Source organism: Solanum pennellii, chromosome 2 (genome assembly GCF_001406875.1).
Source record: "Solanum pennellii chromosome 2, SPENNV200".
Lineage (NCBI taxonomy): Eukaryota > Viridiplantae > Streptophyta > Magnoliopsida > Solanales > Solanaceae > Solanum > Solanum pennellii.
In genome coordinates, this window is record NC_028638.1 from 44,675,917 (window position 1) to 44,696,686 (window position 20,770).

The 20,770-nt window shown below is 30.2% G+C and overlaps 2 protein-coding genes and 1 non-coding gene across 3 annotated transcripts; 1 reads left to right on the plus strand and 2 right to left on the minus strand.

Annotated features, from left to right (window-relative positions):
• Nucleotides 1-541: 541 nt before the first annotated feature.
• On the minus strand, nt 542-4,406 carry LOC107009183 (aquaporin NIP1-1-like). Its single transcript, XM_015208462.2, has 5 exons — nt 4,106-4,406; nt 3,778-3,999; nt 2,536-2,733; nt 2,212-2,273; nt 542-1,025 (listed from the first exon to the last, which is right to left on the minus strand). The coding sequence occupies exons 1-5, from the start codon at nt 4,268-4,270 to the stop codon at nt 800-802; spliced, it is 873 nt and encodes a 290-aa protein (XP_015063948.1). The 5' UTR covers nt 4,271-4,406; the 3' UTR covers nt 542-799.
• Nucleotides 4,407-13,685: 9,279 nt separating this feature from the next.
• Nucleotides 13,686-15,013, plus strand: LOC107009432 (probable C-terminal domain small phosphatase). Its single transcript, XM_015208769.2, has one exon. The coding sequence runs from the start codon at nt 13,859-13,861 to the stop codon at nt 14,735-14,737; it is 879 nt and encodes a 292-aa protein (XP_015064255.1). The 5' UTR covers nt 13,686-13,858; the 3' UTR covers nt 14,738-15,013.
• Nucleotides 15,014-17,253: 2,240 nt separating this feature from the next.
• On the minus strand, nt 17,254-17,327 carry TRNAI-AAU. Its single transcript has one exon. It is a non-coding gene; the product is annotated as a tRNA-Ile (tRNA).
• Between the last annotated feature and the right edge of the window lie 3,443 nt (nt 17,328-20,770).

Consider the following 20,770-nt stretch of genomic DNA (forward strand, 5'->3'; position numbering starts at 1 on the left):
CAATGTTTGTCTAAATGCTTTTTACGTTCGTATTCACATAACTTGGAGTTCGACAAATTTAGATTACGGTGGGGCTCATTTTTGGGCATGTGCTACCAACAAAATGTTTTCCAACGGAATTATATATTTAGGTACAAATTTAATGTACACTTAGTATGGATGTGGTAAAAGAATCATAATAAGTAAGTTCAACAAAAATACTACAATGAAAATGCTTCTTGCCAAATACACAAATCAGCAGTCAATTAGCAAATTAAAGACGGTCAATCCATTCTTACCACAAAAGTGTTTCTCCCAGATATACTAAAAAAAAAGTTTAAGGAAATTAGAAAACAATTGTAGGTGGAAACTTGCTAATGTTAATAAACGAGACAAAAAGTTTTCCCCAACTTAAAAATCAAATAATAGTGCATGCACTACTACAAGAGCAACGGGAAAGGACAAGAACGGAATATAATATAGATTGTGGTGGAATGAATAAGATCTCTTCATCTTTAATTAGATATCTCGAGTCACGCCTGGGATTAAGCATGAAAAAATCCCGACAAAGAGTGTTTTCCCCTTTAATGAGTTTAATACAATGCAAATTCAAATCAAAGGCGCTTAACGGACACCTTACTTATACATATAACAAAATGAAATAAATACTTAAAACAATACACTATCGACATAGTTAAAACTTGAGTAGATTATCTTACTTCTTTTTTCGTGTACAAAAGTTAAACAAGATCTAATTTGCAACATATTTTTCTTTCTTTTTTATATCTATTTCTCAAAATTAAAAAAAAAAAAAAAAGTTCTAATTGGAGGGGTTACGTAGTAGGGTTTTGGATTTGAGAAAAGATCCACTTTTGGTAATTTCACGTAATGGCTTATCAGTAAATCTGATGATGTTGTAGACCCAAGCACCAGCTATGGCCCCACCTATTGGGCCTAACATGTAAACCCATAAACCTTTGTAATGGCTTGACACTATTGCTGGGCCCAAACTCCTTGCTGGGTTCATTGATGCCCCTGATATTGGCCTGTTTACTCCAGCCCAACAAATTATGTTACATATACTTAATATAGAAACTAAGAAACAAATATGAAATAACATCACAAATAGGCAACTTCTTTTTATGGAGATGTGATAGACAAAGTTTTCACATGGATTGAGACATTTTATGAGATCAGTTATTCTGTTATATGTATGGTATTGGTATGATGTATTCCATCGTTATAGTATAAATAGTGAGATATATAATCTCGGAACTAATTAATACCCCTCACAAAATGCAAGATAGTCCTGAATTTTGTTCTGGGGTTTATTACTCTCTATTTGTTTTTAGTTGTTCACTATATTATTTCGGGATATTCAACAATATTTTGACCAGCTAATAAAACCAAAGAATAATTTATCTATCATGTTTGTGTATATTTTTACCCTTGCTATTAAATACTATTCATTTTTTCAAATTTTAAATGATATAGGAAATAATTTCTTATTTCCTATATCAATGGACAACTACTGTTGAATAGAGGAAATATCTTATATTTCTCATACCAAACAACCCCAAGAGTTTATTTTCAATAAAAGAGGATATTTTATATATGTTTGACCAAATTTTTAAAATAGATTTATTTATTACAATTATTTTTTTGGGTCAAAAATACTTTACGGAAAGTATTTTTAAAGAATAAACAATTTGTATTTGACAAAAAAAAATCAATTTTGTAAATATTATACCAACTATTTTCTCTTAACCCAGGTTCCGGAGAAATAAAGACTTTTATCAGCTTCTGAATAATAGTTTTTTCCTACTATTGAAAAACATTACATTTCTTTATTAAAAATTTGAACAAAACACCTCAACTTTACAAAATAAGTATACTTTTTTAGAATGATTTTTTTCCTAGAACTTGATCCAACATGCCATTAGTGAAACTCTTGAAAAAACATAAAATAAAATAATAAATAAATTATGTATTAAGTCAATAATATATATAAAAAAAAATGAAAAAATCGTTTTTTTTTTCTAAAATAAAAGCCGTGTATTTTTTGTGCACGAGGATGTACGTAACCCTAACAAGGCAAATGGTCAAAAGATTTGAACACCCTTTATCCAAATATTTTGAGTCTTGTTCACACTATATAATAAGATAATTTTTTTTATTATATAGTTTTAATTTTAAAATAATGAAAGAGTAATAAATAAATCACTTAATTACCCGGCAAACATCACATTAAGCAATACGGTTGCCCCGACAGCAAGACCAGCAAGTTCTCCAATCTGCAAATAATTAATAATTCACAAACAAACAAAAAATAAATCAAATCAATCATGATTTAATGATGATTCATAAGAGTCCACGTATAATTAAATCATATTTAACAAAGTCACAATCTTCTTACTAATTTAATCATGATTATAATTGACTACCCTTTGCATACGATATATATTAAAGATCTCGTTCTTAAGTTTTTAATTAATTAAGTTTAAATATTATACTAATTAAAAAAATTAAAAAGAAATTAAGAAATATAATACTTACAGCTCGATTATCAGTTGCGACACCAGAAATAACAAACATAAGATAAAATGTGATTATAAATTCGAGAACAAGAGATTGAACGTCTGATCCAGTAGGTGAGGTTCCAACAAAGTGATCATGTTTCCCATTAAATATTAATCGTAGGGTCCCACTTGCTAATGTTGATCCAATCACTTGAGCTGCCACGTAGGCAGGTACCTATGAACAAGAAAATAAACTCATTAATATTTATTTTTTTAAAACTTCGTGCCATGAATCTTACGATAAAATAAAAGTTTAAATAATCAATTCGCGGAACTTGCTAAGATTTTCTAATGGTCATTGATATAGGTTAGGAAAAAACTTTGAAATATCTTTAATGTTCTCAACTAATCAAAACTAACAGGATTATTTTGAAGAATAAAAGTTGAAAAAATTTACAAGAAAAAGTCATGATCATTATTACAAATCAGTAGAGTCAATGTGTAGCCATTATTATAATTAATGAGAAAAATAAATTCATAACCCGTACAAACCTACATTTTCTGTTTTAAAATATAATTTTATATTTTTCTGTGTCTGATATTGTTTGTCATGGTTTCAATTTTTAAGAGTCAAACTATAAAACTTTGACGAACATTTTAAGATATATTTTTTCATCATATTAATATGCAAAAAAATTGCAATTTATAGTACTTTTTCATATAGTTTTAGAATATCTATTTTTTTTAACATATCAAATTAATGTGAACTAATTTAATTTTGAAAATTAGTCAAATTAACTTTCAAAAAATATAACATGACAAACAATAGTGAACAGAGAGAGTATTTATACTGCAAACATTTATATGACTAGGAAAAAAAACAGGATTAAAACCGAATAGTGTAAATAATAATAGTTAATTTTACAAACTCAGATATATAATATAATTTTTCGATAAAGTAAGGACCCAAGAACCCCTGCTGCGTGCCTCTCTTAACTCCACCCTCGATTGTGACGAATCATTTTGATATTTGTACTTTGTGATATTGTAGATACAAACATGGTATATTGACATTATCTCCTATATATTATTTACCTTAAAACTAACTAAATATTTACCATCTATATATCTCAAAATGTCAAAACCAATGAACTTGTTAAAATGAGTTAAACACATCTCTATTTGTGAATCAATTTTTAAGATTGAGTTAGGCTCAAATATCATATTTTTACAGAAGTGATTGATCAATTTGTAAGCGAAAGTACGAGAGTTGTAATACCTGTTTCCAAGGGAACCTTTTGTTAGAGGCAAAAGCAATAGTAACAGCAGGGTTAAAATGAGCACCAGAAATGTGTCCAACAGAGTAAACCATGACCATCACCACCAACCCCCACACTATTGATATCCCCGGAAAAGTCACCATTCCTTTATCGGCATTCACCGCCACTGATCCACACCCCGCAAATATCAAGAAATACGTCCCTAACGTCTCTGCTATGATCTGCACATTAATACGGAGTTAGAGTATCAGCTACGAGTTTCACCGAGTTTAATTTAATTTTTTTTCTGTATATGTATTGGAAACTCATTAAATATATACAACTCACCTTTTGGATGAAGGGAACGGTGACAAAACTGCAAGTTGAGTTTGAGGAAGAATCTTGATGTGATACTGAATTAGCACAATTTTTATTGTTCAAATTATCATCAGCATCTCTAATGTTCAAACTTATTGATCCATTAGCTCCTCCTCCTATTTGCTGATCACCCATAATTCAAGAAAAAATAAAAACAGGGGTGATGAACTAAATTGAATATAGGAAGAAGTGAGCAAACAGAAATTCTATAATTTATAAATACAAAAACAGAGATGAGCACAAAAAGGATTTATATATGGGAAAGAGAGAGATAGAGAGAGGGGGAATGTGGCCTTTTTATTTATTTTATTTTATTTTATTTTATTTTCGGAGTGATCAATGAGGGCTCATGTATGTTAGTTTCTCCGTTTTAATTTGATTATCTAATTTTAAAATTTTATAGCCCGAAATTAAAGATATGTTGGATGTATTGAAGTATTTTTAAATTTATTTGTGTTACATATCGTATAAAAAGTAAAATTAAAATTTTCATTTAGTAACAATATATTTTAAATATCGAGAAAAAACTTATTCACATGTGTTTACACCAATTCAATACATGCATGTCATGTGTTTAAATTTATAATTTATTTTACTTAATTTTAATTAATTAACATGTGTGTTACTTCATTAAATCACATAATAATAAAAATTAAATTAATTTGATACAAACACCCAATACGACTAAGTTTTTTTCCATCCTAAATATTGTATATTGAAATGCATCACATATATATTCAAAATAGAAGTGAATATGAAATAGTAACCTGCAAAATATGGAAAAAGACTTGTGACATCAAATTAAAGTGCAGTAAATGATATTAGTGGATATAAATTGATTTTGTAATAATTTTAACAAGAGGCATAAACATTTATTATTATTAAAAAATATAAATGTGAGACATTGAAGGCTGATCCAACAACCCACCGGTAATACAGAAAAGTTATGAATGCAAAAGACGATAGAGTAACCATTAATTTTCACAACTATTAACTAACTTTCCTATTATCTATATATTACAAATCTTAACTTCTTTTCTCTTCTTTTTTCCATAATTATTATGAAAATCACTACAAACAAAAATAAGTTATAACGATAACCAATTCTTATAAATCTGACACTTTTCACTTTCGGTAGTTTTACGTGGAACATTTTTCATGAAATTAAGGGCAAAAAGTTCAAAACTAGCTAGCGTTGAAATATCCGTTTTGTCTTTTAACATATCATGTTTAAACATGTGATATGAAATCATAATTTTAAAAAAATAATACAAGTTGTAAAAACTATAAAAAAATTCTCAATTCTAATAATTTTACTGAATAAACAAACTATAGTTTATAAAGAAAAAATCTAAACATGTTATGACGTTCCATCGATAAATCACATATCTTCAATTTACTCGATATCTGTCAGTTGTCACGATGAAGGCACATTATAGACATTGAAATTTTTTTTTAACTCTACAAGATACGTTCAATTTGAGTTGAGTCTCTACAAATTTTGTTCACCTCAAATTAGAATTCATGGAGGCTACTTAACTTTAAACCCTAGTTTATGCCTATATAAATGGTACTAAATTCTCTTAAAAGATATCTCAGAAATTCCATAAAGAGATAAAAATCTTGAATACTCCGCAAATTGATGTATTATTCATATAGAGAGATCAAATCTAAATCATCCTAGTTCGACAACTACGCCACTAACGGTCCTCAGGATAAATTCTAGGAGAGTAGATCATGAATAAATCCTAGGAGAGTAGATTCAAGGGATCAACAGAATTACACTCGCAATCTATCTTGATCAATAAAGTTATGTTTCTACTTATTTTATTGTGATCACAATTTATTTTTGTCACTTTAAATTTGTTGCAAACAAATTGGCACGCCCAGTGGGACCAAATCTGCCCTTCATCTCTTATCTCATAAATCAAATCTGAAAATCTGAAGCTGCAAAGGTGGAAGAATGAGTACTTCAAGCTCGTCTTGTGTTTCATCAAGTCTACACTCCGACAAATCTTGAACCATGGGGCATTTGTATACATTGAAATTTTGTGTGACTCTACAAGATGCGTTCAATTCGAGTTGAGACTCTACAAATTGTGTTCAACTCAAATTAGGATTCTTAGAGGCTACTCAACCTTAAACCCTAGTTTATGCCTATATAAAGGATACTAAATTCTCTTGAAAGGTATTTCAGAAATTCCATAAAGAGATCAAGATCTTGAATACTTTGCAAATTGATGGATTATTCATATAGAGAGGTCAAATCTAAATCATCCTACTTCGAGAACTACACCACTAACGGCCCTCGAATCATGGATAAATCCTAGGAGAGTAAATCATGAATCAAGTCCTAGGAGAGTAGAATCAAGGGATCAACAGAATTCCACTCGCAATCTATCTTGATCGATAAAGTTATGTTTCTACTTATTTTATTGTGTTCGCAATTTATTCTTTGTCACTTTAGAACGCCCAGTGGGACTAAATCTGCCATTCATCTCTTCTCTCATAAATCAAATCTGAAAATCTGAAGCTGCAAAGGTGGAAAAATGAGTACTTCAAGCCTCGTCTTGAGTTTCATCAAGTCTACACTCCGACAAATCTTGAAGCAGGGGACATTTGTAGACACTGAAATTTTGTGTGACTCTACAAGATGCGTACGATTCGAGTTGAGACTCTACAAATTGTGTTCAACTCAAATTAGGATTCATGGAGGCTACTCAACCTTAAACCCTAGTTTATGCCTATATAAAGGGTACTAAATTCTCTTAAAAGATATCTCTGAAATTCCATAAAGCGATCAAGATCTCTACTCCGCAAATTGATGGATTATTCATATAGAGAGGTCAAATCTAAATCATCCTACTTCGAGAACTACGCCACTAACGGCCTCAAATCCTAGAAGATTATAATCATGAGATCAACAGAATTGTACTCACAATCAATCTTGATCAATGAAGTTATATTTCTACTTATTTTATTGTGATCGCAATTTACTTTCTCATTATAAAATTTGTTGTAAACACATGTATGTATACAAACAAAAGAGCCACATTAAAAAAAAAACTGCAATTAAATCCATGTCATATAGTACGTAGTATATTCCAAGATCATTTGGCATTCTATGAATAACACAATAAGAGAGGTATATTCACCAAATGTTAAATTTTCTTAAATTATCTGAAGATATTTTGCTGAATATATATACTACTACTCTTTTTTGGTATGAAATTTGGTTTTGCTAAAATATTTAACTAATAACAAAATATCTTCCTATCTTATTCTGTCATAGCTAGCCTCTATTAGCTAACTATAGATATTAGATAGTTATATACATATTAGATATAGATAGATTACTCAAATATTATGCATATGATATATTGCTATCTTTAGTTAAGCACATGTGTAAATTGCTATTTATGTTAATTCTTATTTTATAATTTTATTTTCAATACCTTTTCTCATTTTTCATTTTTCAATACCATTTACATGACATGTTTAATATTATAAGATTTACATATTATTAATTTATGACACGAATTTATTTTTCTTTTGCAAAACATATTTATCAAATCAAAAGAAAATAAATAAATTTTAAACACTCGAAATATATTATACCAATAATAACTACTCCACAAAAGAAGAGGATTGACCAATGATCGAAGCAGGCTGGCAGAACTAATAGATAAGAGAAAAGGATTTCAATTCATAAAAAAAATTAGGACAAAAAATATTTTTTTTATACCGTCAATATATATAACTTAACTTCATATATAAATTGCTGGACTTAATTTTTATTAAAAAGGTAATGGAAAAAAGGATCAATGTTGGCTTGGATTATAAGTTCAAATTCTTATTAGATATTATAATAATATAAATAAATAAAAAGCTAATATCTTATTTTGAACCATTTGACATAAACTTTTGAGTTCTGGCTCAGCAATTGGGGGAAGATATAAACTCCTTAAACTTGTATTTCATTAAAAATATATGTCAAATTGTTAATTTAAAATTTAATGAATTTAAATTGGACATATTTAATTTTATAAACTCATAAGCTTCAAATCATGTCGGAAAAGATGAAGGGAATTATTTAAATTAAAACGCAATAATTTTATAAAATACCCCTTTATATTATACTCACCGTCCAATCATGCATGGATCAGTAGAGACGTTATATAAATTATTGAAATAAACTAAAGTTTTTAATTAAATAATTTGATGGTGGGAGATATATAGCTGATCAACTGCTTATTCAGTTACTTTAAAATCAAGTTAACGAACTTGATACCTTCCTTGCTAATTTTTGTTACCTATCATGTTGACGTTTCATTAGTTGGCTATATTTGAAGTTTACTTATCCAATCATACAATTTTATATTCAATTTTTTCCATGAATTGTGACCTACTACTCAAATACTATATATTTTTGTATTCATAATATATATATATGATCATGATATCATACACCAATCTTTTCTTAGTGTAGGTATAACCATCAAATATAACTTACTTTTATTTATTGCAACATAACTTTCCTCGTCTACACACAAATTTGAATCATTGAAAGAGAGACCGTTGACTTAGAAAAAAAATGGACAAAGTTATTTTATTAGTGATGTACGTAAAATTTTACTCTTTCCTTCGTCCGAAATTATTTGTCATGTAGCGCTTTTCAAAAGTCAATTTGACTAATTTTTAAAGTTAAATTAGATCACATTAATTCGATATTTTAAACAAAAAAATTTAGATATTTTAAAACTATATGAAAAGTACTATAAATTGCAATTTTTTTGCATATACTAATATGATAAAAAAAATACTTCTTAAAATGTTAGTTAAAGTTTTTATAGTTTGACTCTAAAAATAGAAATCATGACAAACAATACCTGACGGAGGGAGTATGTAATATCGATATAATCAATTCCTAAGTTGGTTAGTTAGGATATAGAAGAACTATTATTTTTAGTAGAGTATTTATTTATATGCCAAATTGATATTTACCTATTATACCTATGCTTATTAAAAATTAAAATATATTATTTTTACATATATATAAGCAATTTTCTCGTAAAATGTAAAGAGATACCGGAAGTCAAATAATATTTTTGCATGCCAAAGTTATCAATTATCATGTCATCCATAATTAGTCGACATAAAATTTATTCCTCTAGAAAAAGAAAGATTCAAAGTTTTAGTGCCCACTACTAATAAATAATCAATATAATGACTATATATATATATATAGTTGCTAAAGTCATTAAAGTCAACCATGTTACATCTTTGCTATACATAAAAGTAATATGTATGATAAAATATACTTTTATCACTGATTCACCATTTTAAAAATAAATTTTTTGTGTCAAAAAATATTTCAGAAGAAAGACAATTTCTCTTAGCTTTTTATTTAATCCTTAGCATTAATTAGTCATTTCAAATCATTATTAAAGTTCAATAAAGATTATACACCAATGATATGATATTATAATAAAATACGTTTTTCATTTATTATTTTAATCATTGTTCAAATTAAACAGCATTTAGAGGTCAACTTTGATGTTCTAGCAATATGAAATATATAAAGTTATAGACATTAAAAAGACAAGGAGTGGACTAGCAGCTGGCTAGCAACCCATGTGTCGTTATGATTCTAATCATGTATCCCTATTTAGTCTTCTGTTAGATTGAAGGGCATATATGTTTTAGTTTTTGGACCGCATGGGTGCAATGTCCCTAAAGTATGACGAAGGGTATTTGCATACCATTTACGATAGTTCAGGGGTATATTTATCCTTTTTCCTTTGTTTTAATCAAGAGACAAAACTAGGAGTAAAATGGAGCTAATTAAGAAAGTAAAAAAGAAACAAAATAGTATCATACAACATTTCAATATTTTGATTTGATAATCATGGTTCATAACTTATCTCAACGCCCTCGACATTAATATATCATGTATACTTAAATCGCGATTCTAATTTCATGTTATAATAAGTCCATTTTTCAATTATTAAGATATTGAATGATAAATGCATTATTGACACATATCACATAGTGTTATTAAGGCTACATGCACACCCCAAAATTTCTCACTACTACAAAATAATAATATGAATCGAGGGAGAATAAATAGTATTTCATCTTTTTCCAAATGAAAAATATCCTATTTTTTCGTACGATCATTATAAAATCACGAATATAGAGATCATGTACATTTTTTGAAGTACCTAAAACAACATAAAATTACTTTGTTTCCACAAATTAATATTACTCCACCTAAAATGAGTAGCAAGTAGTTAGGACAAGTAGTTTTCCTAAGTACAATATTTGACAAATTTAGAAAAACATTATTTGTTCCTTGAATAGATGGAGGGTTACTATTTGACAAAGCTAATTAAATGATCATATAAAAATTTCAAAGCAACCCACAAAACTTGGCAGGATTAGTGCACTCATGCAAGAAAAAAATAAAATTAATATAATGTCAAGGCCCATTGCCTACATAATTAATCTCACTTCCCATTATTCACCTCCTTAATATAGTCCCCAACTAACCGCTCTTTACGACTTGTAAGTCAAAAAGATTATTTATATTAACTAACACATGCATGCACACTTAATATTTCAACTTTCTCTTTCCAATGCCGTTAGTTGAAGATAATTTTGTAGGATCTATAAGTCAAAATTAAGAAATATATATACACCATTAGCACAAAGAGACAAACATGTACTATATATGGTATCCACAGTGCTAAGTCATGTAGACGTGAGATTTTTTTTGAGAGCATTGAAAAAAAAAAAAAAAAACCTTGAAAGTCCACAAAAAAAAAAAAAATCGAGAGGCATACGTAATATATGTTTTACTTCATTCATCTCAATTTATGTGATGCGTTTGATTAAATTCTAAACATATAGCATGATAGTTATTAAACTTGTTCCTTTTTAATTTGAAGAGAGAAGTATCTAAACTCAATGTGAATGGTTAGTTTCGTTCCTGAACAATTGACAGTTTTAAAAACAATTCTTTATTTGACTAACTGAACTTAATATTTCCCGATTTTGCAAAATGTGTGAAATACAATCCCTAATTTCTCGCCAAGTTTAGGAGTGTTTTAAAAGTTTCATGCTCCTATAAGAGTTTAAGACCACTTGCTATACGTTATGTGGCAGATCGTGCCGGAGTGTATCTAAGTTTACTTAGTCAATTAAAGAAATGTTTTTTAAAATTGTCAATAATTCTAAAACAAAACTAGTAATTTACGTCAAATTCAAAGATATTTTCAGTACTTTCTTTCTGATTTCATATGACATGGACATCATTAATCTATGGGATCTCCATATGTATGACCACAATACCTTATCCTGCATGTGAATGGATTAGGACAAGTAGCTACATGCATGTTGTGGTAAAACAAGCCCAAAAAGCAAAAGAAATTAAAAGGATAAGGTATTGTGCTCATAATAATATATGCCATGATTCATGGATGGTTTTATCTTTTATTAGGCAATAAGTAATGACTTTCGTGACCACCCTTCCACTTTTTTCTAACTTCACATCACAAGCAAATTAATGCGTCCTTTCTAGTTGAATATATATAGTGTAATCCTTACTTGTATATATCTTCCTCTTCTTGTTTACCTCTAGAATTGGACCAAGTAAAAGGTCTAGTAACTTCAACTACGTACTGCTTCGTTTTCAATTTGATATTGATCTTTCTGTTTCATATATTTTTGGTATTGTTCCCCTTTTTTTCATTCTAGTTATTGTCATGGGAAGGAATGAAGAAAATTAGAGATCCAATCAACAATAGATGCTAAAAAATAAAATTCCACCCTCCAATTAATTAATGAGAAGACATGAACGACAATGTATAACAAGATTAATACGTACTCTCTGTCCCATTTTAAGTGACACTATTTTCTTTTTGATCAGTCTCGAAAAAAATGTCATATTTCCTTATATGATAAGTATTTAAAACTGTAATTTCTTTTTTATCCTTGTTGGTCTCACTTAATCTTGAAGATAGTACTCCAATACATTTACGAGGACAGAGAAAAATGTGAATATTTTTTGAACGACAATTTGATAAAGATTTCAAAGTCTTCATTATTTCTCAAACTCTATGCCTGATTAAATATTGTCACGTAAAATGGAACGGAGGGAGTAAATAATAGCCAAATAATGAAAACAATGTATAAGAAGTATAGGAAATAAATTATCTTATTTGGTGGAGCTAACTTCCGTTTAAATATTCATGTGCTAATTTATAATGAGAAGAAAAAACAATTAAAGAGAGTTCTGAATTTATTTTTTATTCTACTTATGGGTGTGATTTAAATTTTACCTTATCAATTCTTATAAGATAATAAAGGCATACTAATTGACAAACTTGTAAAAGATAAGGACTAGACTGGTGAATTCGGTTTTTTTAGTTCGAATATCAGGAACACATTGTGTGCAATTTTACCATCACGTTCTTCCCTAGTTGACGTAGTTAATTTCGTTACGAATTGGTGACTTAACTAAATACATGTATTACAACTTACGTTCATGAAATTGTGTTCTTAAGTTTGAACTATTATGCAATATTGTTCAAACTTCAATTATTATTTTTGTAAGAATGAAATTTCACGCTAACATGTGTTTGATTTGAATTATCAAATGATCTGAGTTTGGGTTAGGAGACCAACCCGAGCCCAATGTACAGAGTCCAAGTTGATTGCTAAATGGATAATCCAAGCATCGGCCCAGTGTATCAAATATACAAACCTTGGTAAGCAAGCAAATTTTGCTGAATTCTTGGCACTTGTTCCAAAAATATGTGCTTGCAAAAAGTAATATTATAGGCAACAAAAGATTGTGCGGAATCGAACATACGACATGAAATTATGACTTGAAATTAGATTGATTTGAAGTTGTTCAGTTTAGATGTATAATTTGAATTCTTTTGAATTGTATCTTTTTTTTTTCTTCATAAACATGAAACTCCATGAGTTGTAAAAACTTCGAAACAGTTCTTATACAATCTTTACAAATGAGCAAATACTATTTTATACACAAGATATTAGAATATCTTTAAGACATATCATCGTCTTTTTTCTTATAAGCAAATATGTACGATCACAAACTTCCATCTAACACATAAGTTTATAACGATGCTCTAATCAATTATAGAAGTGCGTAGTTTTTTTTTATTTACAAAATATAAACGTATTAATGAAGTTTTACACTTGAATAAACTTGAAATTATGATTCATAATCTCAAAATCATATTTTTTTTCTTTGAAGTATTTGAAATTTTGATATTATGATTTCAATTTATGATCCCAAATCATATGTTAAAAATGATCGTAACTTTATAACGTATGTCCAAAAACATACTCTAAGAGATCTGCTAATAAATTTTAGAATTTAAATTTCAAAATCCCTAAGATATGAATCAAAATTGTTAGGAATGGGACAAGTCCCGCTATAAATTTTTGAACCAAAAAGTATACTACTGCCAGCTGTCTAGTCCACTCCTTAAATATTTTGCCAACGTTAACTTACCAAATAAAATCCCATTAGCTTCGTTCCGAGCCAAACAAAAAATTCGACCGTTGCCTCCGATCCTAATTTCAAATCTCATCAACTCCTACAAGTTGACAGAAATCAAGAAAACCACCAACTTGAACACAGCTCCAATTATCTTTCTTGTTCCATATTTCTCCAAAGAAAGAAGACAAATGGTGTCTAAAATCATCAAGAGAACTCCAACAAAGTCCATCAAGAACCGGAGAAATCTCCCGGGCCATCTCCGTCGTAGCAGGAAGAAATCCCCTGCTAAAAACCCAGCTTCTGTAGTTGTTGCTTCCATTAATAAATCCTTGTATACTTGTCACCGCCGTCTCATTAAACTTTTTACGAAATTCACTCGTGTTGCTACTCCGAAGAAAACCCCAAGAAAACAGGGGTATCAGCTTCTTGGTAAAGTTTTTGATGAGCCTGCAAATGGGAACAATTTGAGGCGATCTCTTTTTGATGACGGAAATGTGCTTCCCCCATTGGTGTCACCTGAGAAAAAGACGATCTTTCTTGATTTGGATGAGACTTTAGTGCATTCTAATCCAAACCCACCTCCGGAAAAGTATGATTTCATTGTTAGGCCGGTGATTGATGGACACAGAGTAGAGTTTTATGTGGTGAAGAGACCATTTATGGATGAATTTTTGGAACTTTTGAGTGAGAAGTTTGAGGTTGTTGTGTTCACTGCTGGGCTTAAGGAGTATGCTTCTCTTGTTCTTGATAGAATAGACAGAAAAGGTTTGATTTCGCATAGATTGTATCGGGATTCTTGCAAGGAAGTTGATGGTATGTTTGTGAAGGACTTGTCTGACAAGGGGAGAGATATGAAGAAGGTGGTGATTGTTGATGATAACCCGAATTCTTACCTTTTTCAGCCGGAAAATGCTATTCCGATTAGGCCATTTACGAATGATCTTGCTGATGGGGAGCTCAAGAAGCTCATTGAGTTCCTTGGTGGGTGTAATGAAGTTGAAGATATGAGAGAAGCTGTGAAAGTTTATCTTGCTGAAGAAGAAGGATACACATCAGTGGAAATTTAGTTTTTTCTTTTCTCTATTTATGCTTAGTTTATTTATGCATTTGTTTGATTGTTTTTCTGGAGGACTAATTTAATAGGTAACGAACACTTTTTGTGTTCAGTTGGAAATGAGATATGAAACTTGTATACAATTCTGAAAATTTTAGTGCAAAAACTGTCCTTGTTTGTTCTCTTGGAGTTCTTGAATAGTAAGGTTGAAGTAAAGTTACTGTTCTCCCAATTGAGATCAGTCACTTGATGTTGAATGCAAAAGCTGCCATAGTAATTTAGGCTTTTCTACTTCTAGCAGTCCATTCAAGAGTTCAAAGTTTAATACATTTCCACTCAGTTGAGTGGATATAGATCCCCTCTCTGTTTACACATAATTATTTACTTTACCATGTACATTCTATTAGGAATTCAGAAAAGATCAAAACTGTTATGAGTAGTGTAACTATCATCTCCCACAATTGAGCTGCTCTAAAGTTCAATTTCTTCCTGTGACTTGGTCTTAAGCAACTTGCCAATTGGTTTTCAGCTGCACATAGTTTTGCAACTGCGGTTGTTCTGCAGGCTAACAGCCAGTGTAGATGGATCAAAAAGATGAAACAGTTTCATCTGAAACCTTCCCAAAAGAAGGATAAGATTATCATCAAGATTTACGTGTTATAAGCGTGAGCTGGTCACTTAATACTCTATTCAACCATGGTCTCATTAACACTACTACATAGCTCTAGCTTGAATAAACTCCTACTTTTACCCTTTTCAATGCAACAATTGCTAATCTTAACAATTCGGTGTATGTTTTCAGTTTTACGGAAGACTCCAGAAATCAAAAGAGCTGCTGCATACACCAGAAATATACAACTTGTACAATCTTCAGATAAAACTCTCACACAGTTTTAGAATGTGAAATACAGAAGAAAAACAGTGTTTTCTTTTAACAAGAAAAGGCCTTACACTTTATCCTGTCAGCTTCTTCATTAGGTGATTCATAGTGAAGTTGCTAGAAGGATACACAACTTCTGGTGAATCGCTCAGAAGGATTCAAGCAACAAAAAAATAATTAACTGATAAATAGAAGGGAACCCTCTTTCTATCAGGAATTATGGTCTTAAGTTATAAATAGAAGCATAGAAGCAGATGGCACAGAGCTACAGGATGAATTATTACTAGCTGCGAAGAGCATCTCCAAGCTCTTGAAATAAATTTTACCTACCTAATAATTATCTATCTCCTTAAAAACCTTAGTTTGGAGATCATACACAGCTCAATGTGGACATGTTTTCTGAGAGAAACAAACACAAGATAAAATGTATTTCACCCCAGCAGCACTGCCTCCTATTCTCTCAGCCCCTTCCGATACTATGACAATCATGTAATAACATCTCGCCAATCTACTTATTTGCACCAATTCAATAATATCTGTTTCACTAGAAAAGTAAGTTAATCATTTCTAACATATTACTCAAGGTTAAGGGATTCTTAAGATAGTTTAAGTGGGGACGACAATTGAGTTCCAAAGTATTCAGAAAACATCTCATACATGATCGCCCTACCCCCTTTCCACCTACAAAGAATAGCTCAATTTTGCCAACTTACATCACCTTTCATTCCATACCTATATCTCCCCAAAAAGCAAAATCCTTCCTTTCACCGCAGCCAAATAGCTAAATCTCAAATCATGTGGAAAACCATGTAATGCAAAGCTGAAAAAAACAGAAAGCTTAAGAAGCAGCTCAGACTATACTAAATTTGGTTGACAGCAAGTCAGCAACAACTACTCATAAACAGAACAGTAAAGCAGTGAATCATTTTTTCGCACAAGCAGAACCAAGCATTGAGAAATTAATAGCAGAAAATCAATATAACATCCAAAATTAACAAGCACATTACAGCAAATCAACTGGTCTCTCTAGTATATCAGAAAGCACCACTCAGTTCTTCATTTTTCAAACACAATATCTACAAAAGCATATCTTTTTACTTCTTCAAAAGCATAATGGTAAGCCTAAAAACAGAAAACATACTCATAACACAGCTCAAATGAACTTCACCCAAAAACTCAAAATTCAAGGGATAAAAAACAACATAATTGGAAAAAAGGTAACTTTTATCTCAATCTAAGAAGATTACAAGTGAAGATCTGAGAGGGTAATCTAGCAGCTTCAGATTTGAAGAAACAAGCGTCATCAAGAACAACACTTCTGCACCATCGACAATTTTGGTTCTGTGAGCAATCAGATTTTGACCCGAAATTGCCACATTCGGTTACCCGATTGGAGTTTCTCCTTCTGCTACTACCCAATGGGTTTCGAACTAGATCTCCCACAACAAACCCTTTTGATAAAACAAGTAGAAGAAACAGTACAAGTAAGAGTTGGGTACTAAGAGTTCTAATGTGCATTTTCATCGGCAAAAGAAGAGCAAAAAGGTCGATTCGCAGAATTTCTCCGGAATATTAGCCATGGATCCCTCCCACAAGGGTTAAAATAGCTGCTATGAAAACTTAAAAAAAAAAAAAATTATAAAAAAGTTTGGCCCATGCAGGTCTCGAACCTGCGACCTTCGCGTTATTAGCACGACGCTCTAACCAACTGAGCTAATGGGCCATGTTGTTTTATCTTTGTTATTTTCATAACTCATTATCATCTTGAAATGTTTATTGTAAGATCTGATTATGAAAGAGAGAATAAGTTTGTAGTATTTGAATTGTATAACTCTAATCCCGTCTTTTGGTTTTCTAAAAAGAGTTGATTAAACTTATATTTCTATCACTTAATAAATTTATACATGCTTATTCTTTTATCACTTACTATTAACATCAAATAGTATAGCTTGACACAAATAATAGTGTAAATAAATGGCTTACAACTTGTCACAATAATACGATTAATGTTCAAATAAATGATACTGATTAATCCACATTGTGAGACTATGGGCCAAAACCAAATTAAATGATATTGCTCTACGTACCTGTAATCCCATTTGTTCTCATGTCAAAATTATATTTAAGTCATGCCTGGCTTAATCAAATTGTTTTTAATTTGTGTAGTGTTCTCTTGGTTTATACGCAAATGAAATGTGGAAGATTCAGTATAGCCTAAGACAAAGAAAAAAATAAATAAATGTAGCGTAAGAGGATGAACAAATGCACGACATGATGATACAACACAAATAATCAAAGTAAATACTCTGTCTACCTCATTTTGTAATTAGTATATTTGATTTTGATTTGACATAAACTTTTAAAATATAAAACGTACAAAAAAGCATTTAGTTTTGTTATCTTAAATATGTCATATAAAAAGTTAAAATTAAATAATTTTTAAAAAAATAAAAAAAAGATACATTTAAAAAAAAGTAAGCTTAAAAGAAAAGTAAGATAAATAAATTAAAACGAAGAGACAACATTATCCGCCCTTTCATTCATGTTGAACTATAACTTTGAAATACTCAAAAGTTTTAGAGAAATCTCTAACTTAATTATGTCATTGAAAAGTACATTAAAAAAAACTAAGAAGTATACACATGACATATGATCTCAGCCTTACAACAAATACTTTAATTAATTATCACGCAAGCTAAAACTTCTATATAAACTCTAAGTTAAGAATTTGATTTTCCATATCTATCAGTACTAGGCTATTAATTAGATTTTTCATATAGCCTAGTTTCTCTAATCAATAAATAAATAAATAAATGAATTAAACGATGCTTCAAGGTTCGGGGGCATCGTTCATGTTTGGCTTGGCAGTTGGGTCGATCCCAATGATGTCAATGGCCGTGTTTGGTTCTACTAATAATTGCTTCGAAAAGCCGAGGCCGACGACGCCAACCGGTGGTGTTGTTGCTGGTGGAGGAGAAATTGCTTGTAGCAGTACAAGTACTGCTACTTCAAGATCAATTGGTAGTAGAAGAAGAATGGGTAATAATAATGTTAATGGTGGCAGGGGAAAAACTTGCCCTAGTGTTATGCTTGTTAAGGAAATACTTCCGTCACTTATCCTACGTTAGTCAAGGTGTGTACAAGCTGGCTTGGACACCACGAAAAAAAAAAAACACTACATGTGCTTGTGGATTTCGATATGGTAATTGTGTGTAATTCGTTAAGGCCTTTGCTCTAGTTGTGATATATTTGTGTATGTTTGTTCTTGTGTATTATGTGTACGTACTCTAGAAGTACTTTGTGCTCTAGCTTAGCACATATAATTAACTTAATTTTAATATCGTTGTATATTTTATATATATCTACTTAATATATTTACTATAACAAGATTATGTACACATACAAGAGGTTCAAGTATAGGGAACCAAATCTTCCAATCTCATCAGTATAGGCTATAGATGGTGTAGCCAGAAATCTCATTTGATCTTAATTTTAAAATTGCTTTGCATATAATAAAATTGCATTTTACTCTCTCGTTAGCTTGTTCTAATTTTCCCACGTCAATATTTAGTAGTAATTAATCAATTAGGTGAGGTCCTTGGTAATCTAATTATTACTAAGTCGAGGATAATTGGGGTCAACCAACAACCAAAACTAAAACATGAAAATTGAAATTCCCCACCATTTTAATACTTCAATTAAATTGGTGGGTCTACTCTCTTCATCCATTAACTGTAATAAAGTCAAAGGAAAAAATAGTAACATTATCCTTATTATTTATTATTTCTTAAGGGATGTGTCAAGTCGATAGTGGACAACTATTATTAAACAGATAGCAATATTAATATTTTCACATCAGAGTATATTAATCCTTCAATTTTTTAACGCTAAACACATCTTATTGGTACAAGTATGACTCACGACCAACAATTTGATTTTTGAAGAGTATGTATGAACTTATTTAGATAAAGTTATTTCTGTAGACCATAATAAAAATTTAGGTTGATTTTTGAATACAAATTAGATAGACACTTAAAATTGACATTAATTTTAAAGAAATTTTAATGGACTTGTGAACACCTCAAAATTTTACCTGTCACATATTTGAAGTACATATATTGTGTAAGTGAATGAATCAATATGGATTAATTTGAATTATATTTTTAACTCAAATCAATGTAACTTTTACATAATTATATTTTTATGGATTAAAATGGATCAAATTAAACAAATAAGTACTCAGTTATCAAACTTTAACATAGATATATATCATATTTTTATAGATCAAATAGTTTGTGACATTCTTATAAACAAATAAAAATTCAAATTTATAAAATAAAACTTTGCTTAGATTCTACATGAATAGGTTCAAGAGATTTTAATTCATAAATGATTAATAAGTGGTAAATAAAGGAAGGAAAATATTTATAATATTACTAGTGCCACACATCAAGAGGTTTTTTCAATAATAGATCAAAATAATAATAAAATTAGAGATATACACAAAGGACACGCCACAGTTCATTCATCTAATCAATCAAAACTTCATATTCTTTGTTTCAATTATCTCCGTCAAAATTCTCAAAAAAAGAAAAGCAGTACTTGTGCTTATAAGAATTTGTGTGGATTCTCATAATAATATTAAGATATGTAATTTTTCGATAAAAAATATCTAATTAAACACTCGAACATTATCGTAATGTTGGGAAAGACAAGGCACTAACAAAAATGCCTGACAGGATAACAGCGGAAGAATACCCAAGTCTATACTTTCCCTTTTCGCTTTGAACCAAGAGAAGACAAACAACCACAAGCAATATGATAGTAAGGCAGCAAATAATTCAACCAAACAAATATAACAAGGCAATAATAAACAAATCACACAAGACACCAAGATTTACGTGGAAAACCCTTCGATGTGAAGAGTAAAAAACCACGGGACCAAAAGCTCCACTATAATCACCAAGAGTTACAATATTGTTCTCCAAAATTGGCCACAAAACAAGTGCCAAACAACGAGCAACAACAAAATAAGATTGCACCAAATCTAGAGAATTAAAGGAGCAAAATCACCAATTTCGCAGCTACTGTTCACGACAGCAAAACTGAAGCTGCAGGCCACCAAATCCAACTCTGTCAGTTCCTAATCAAAGATTGAGATGAAGA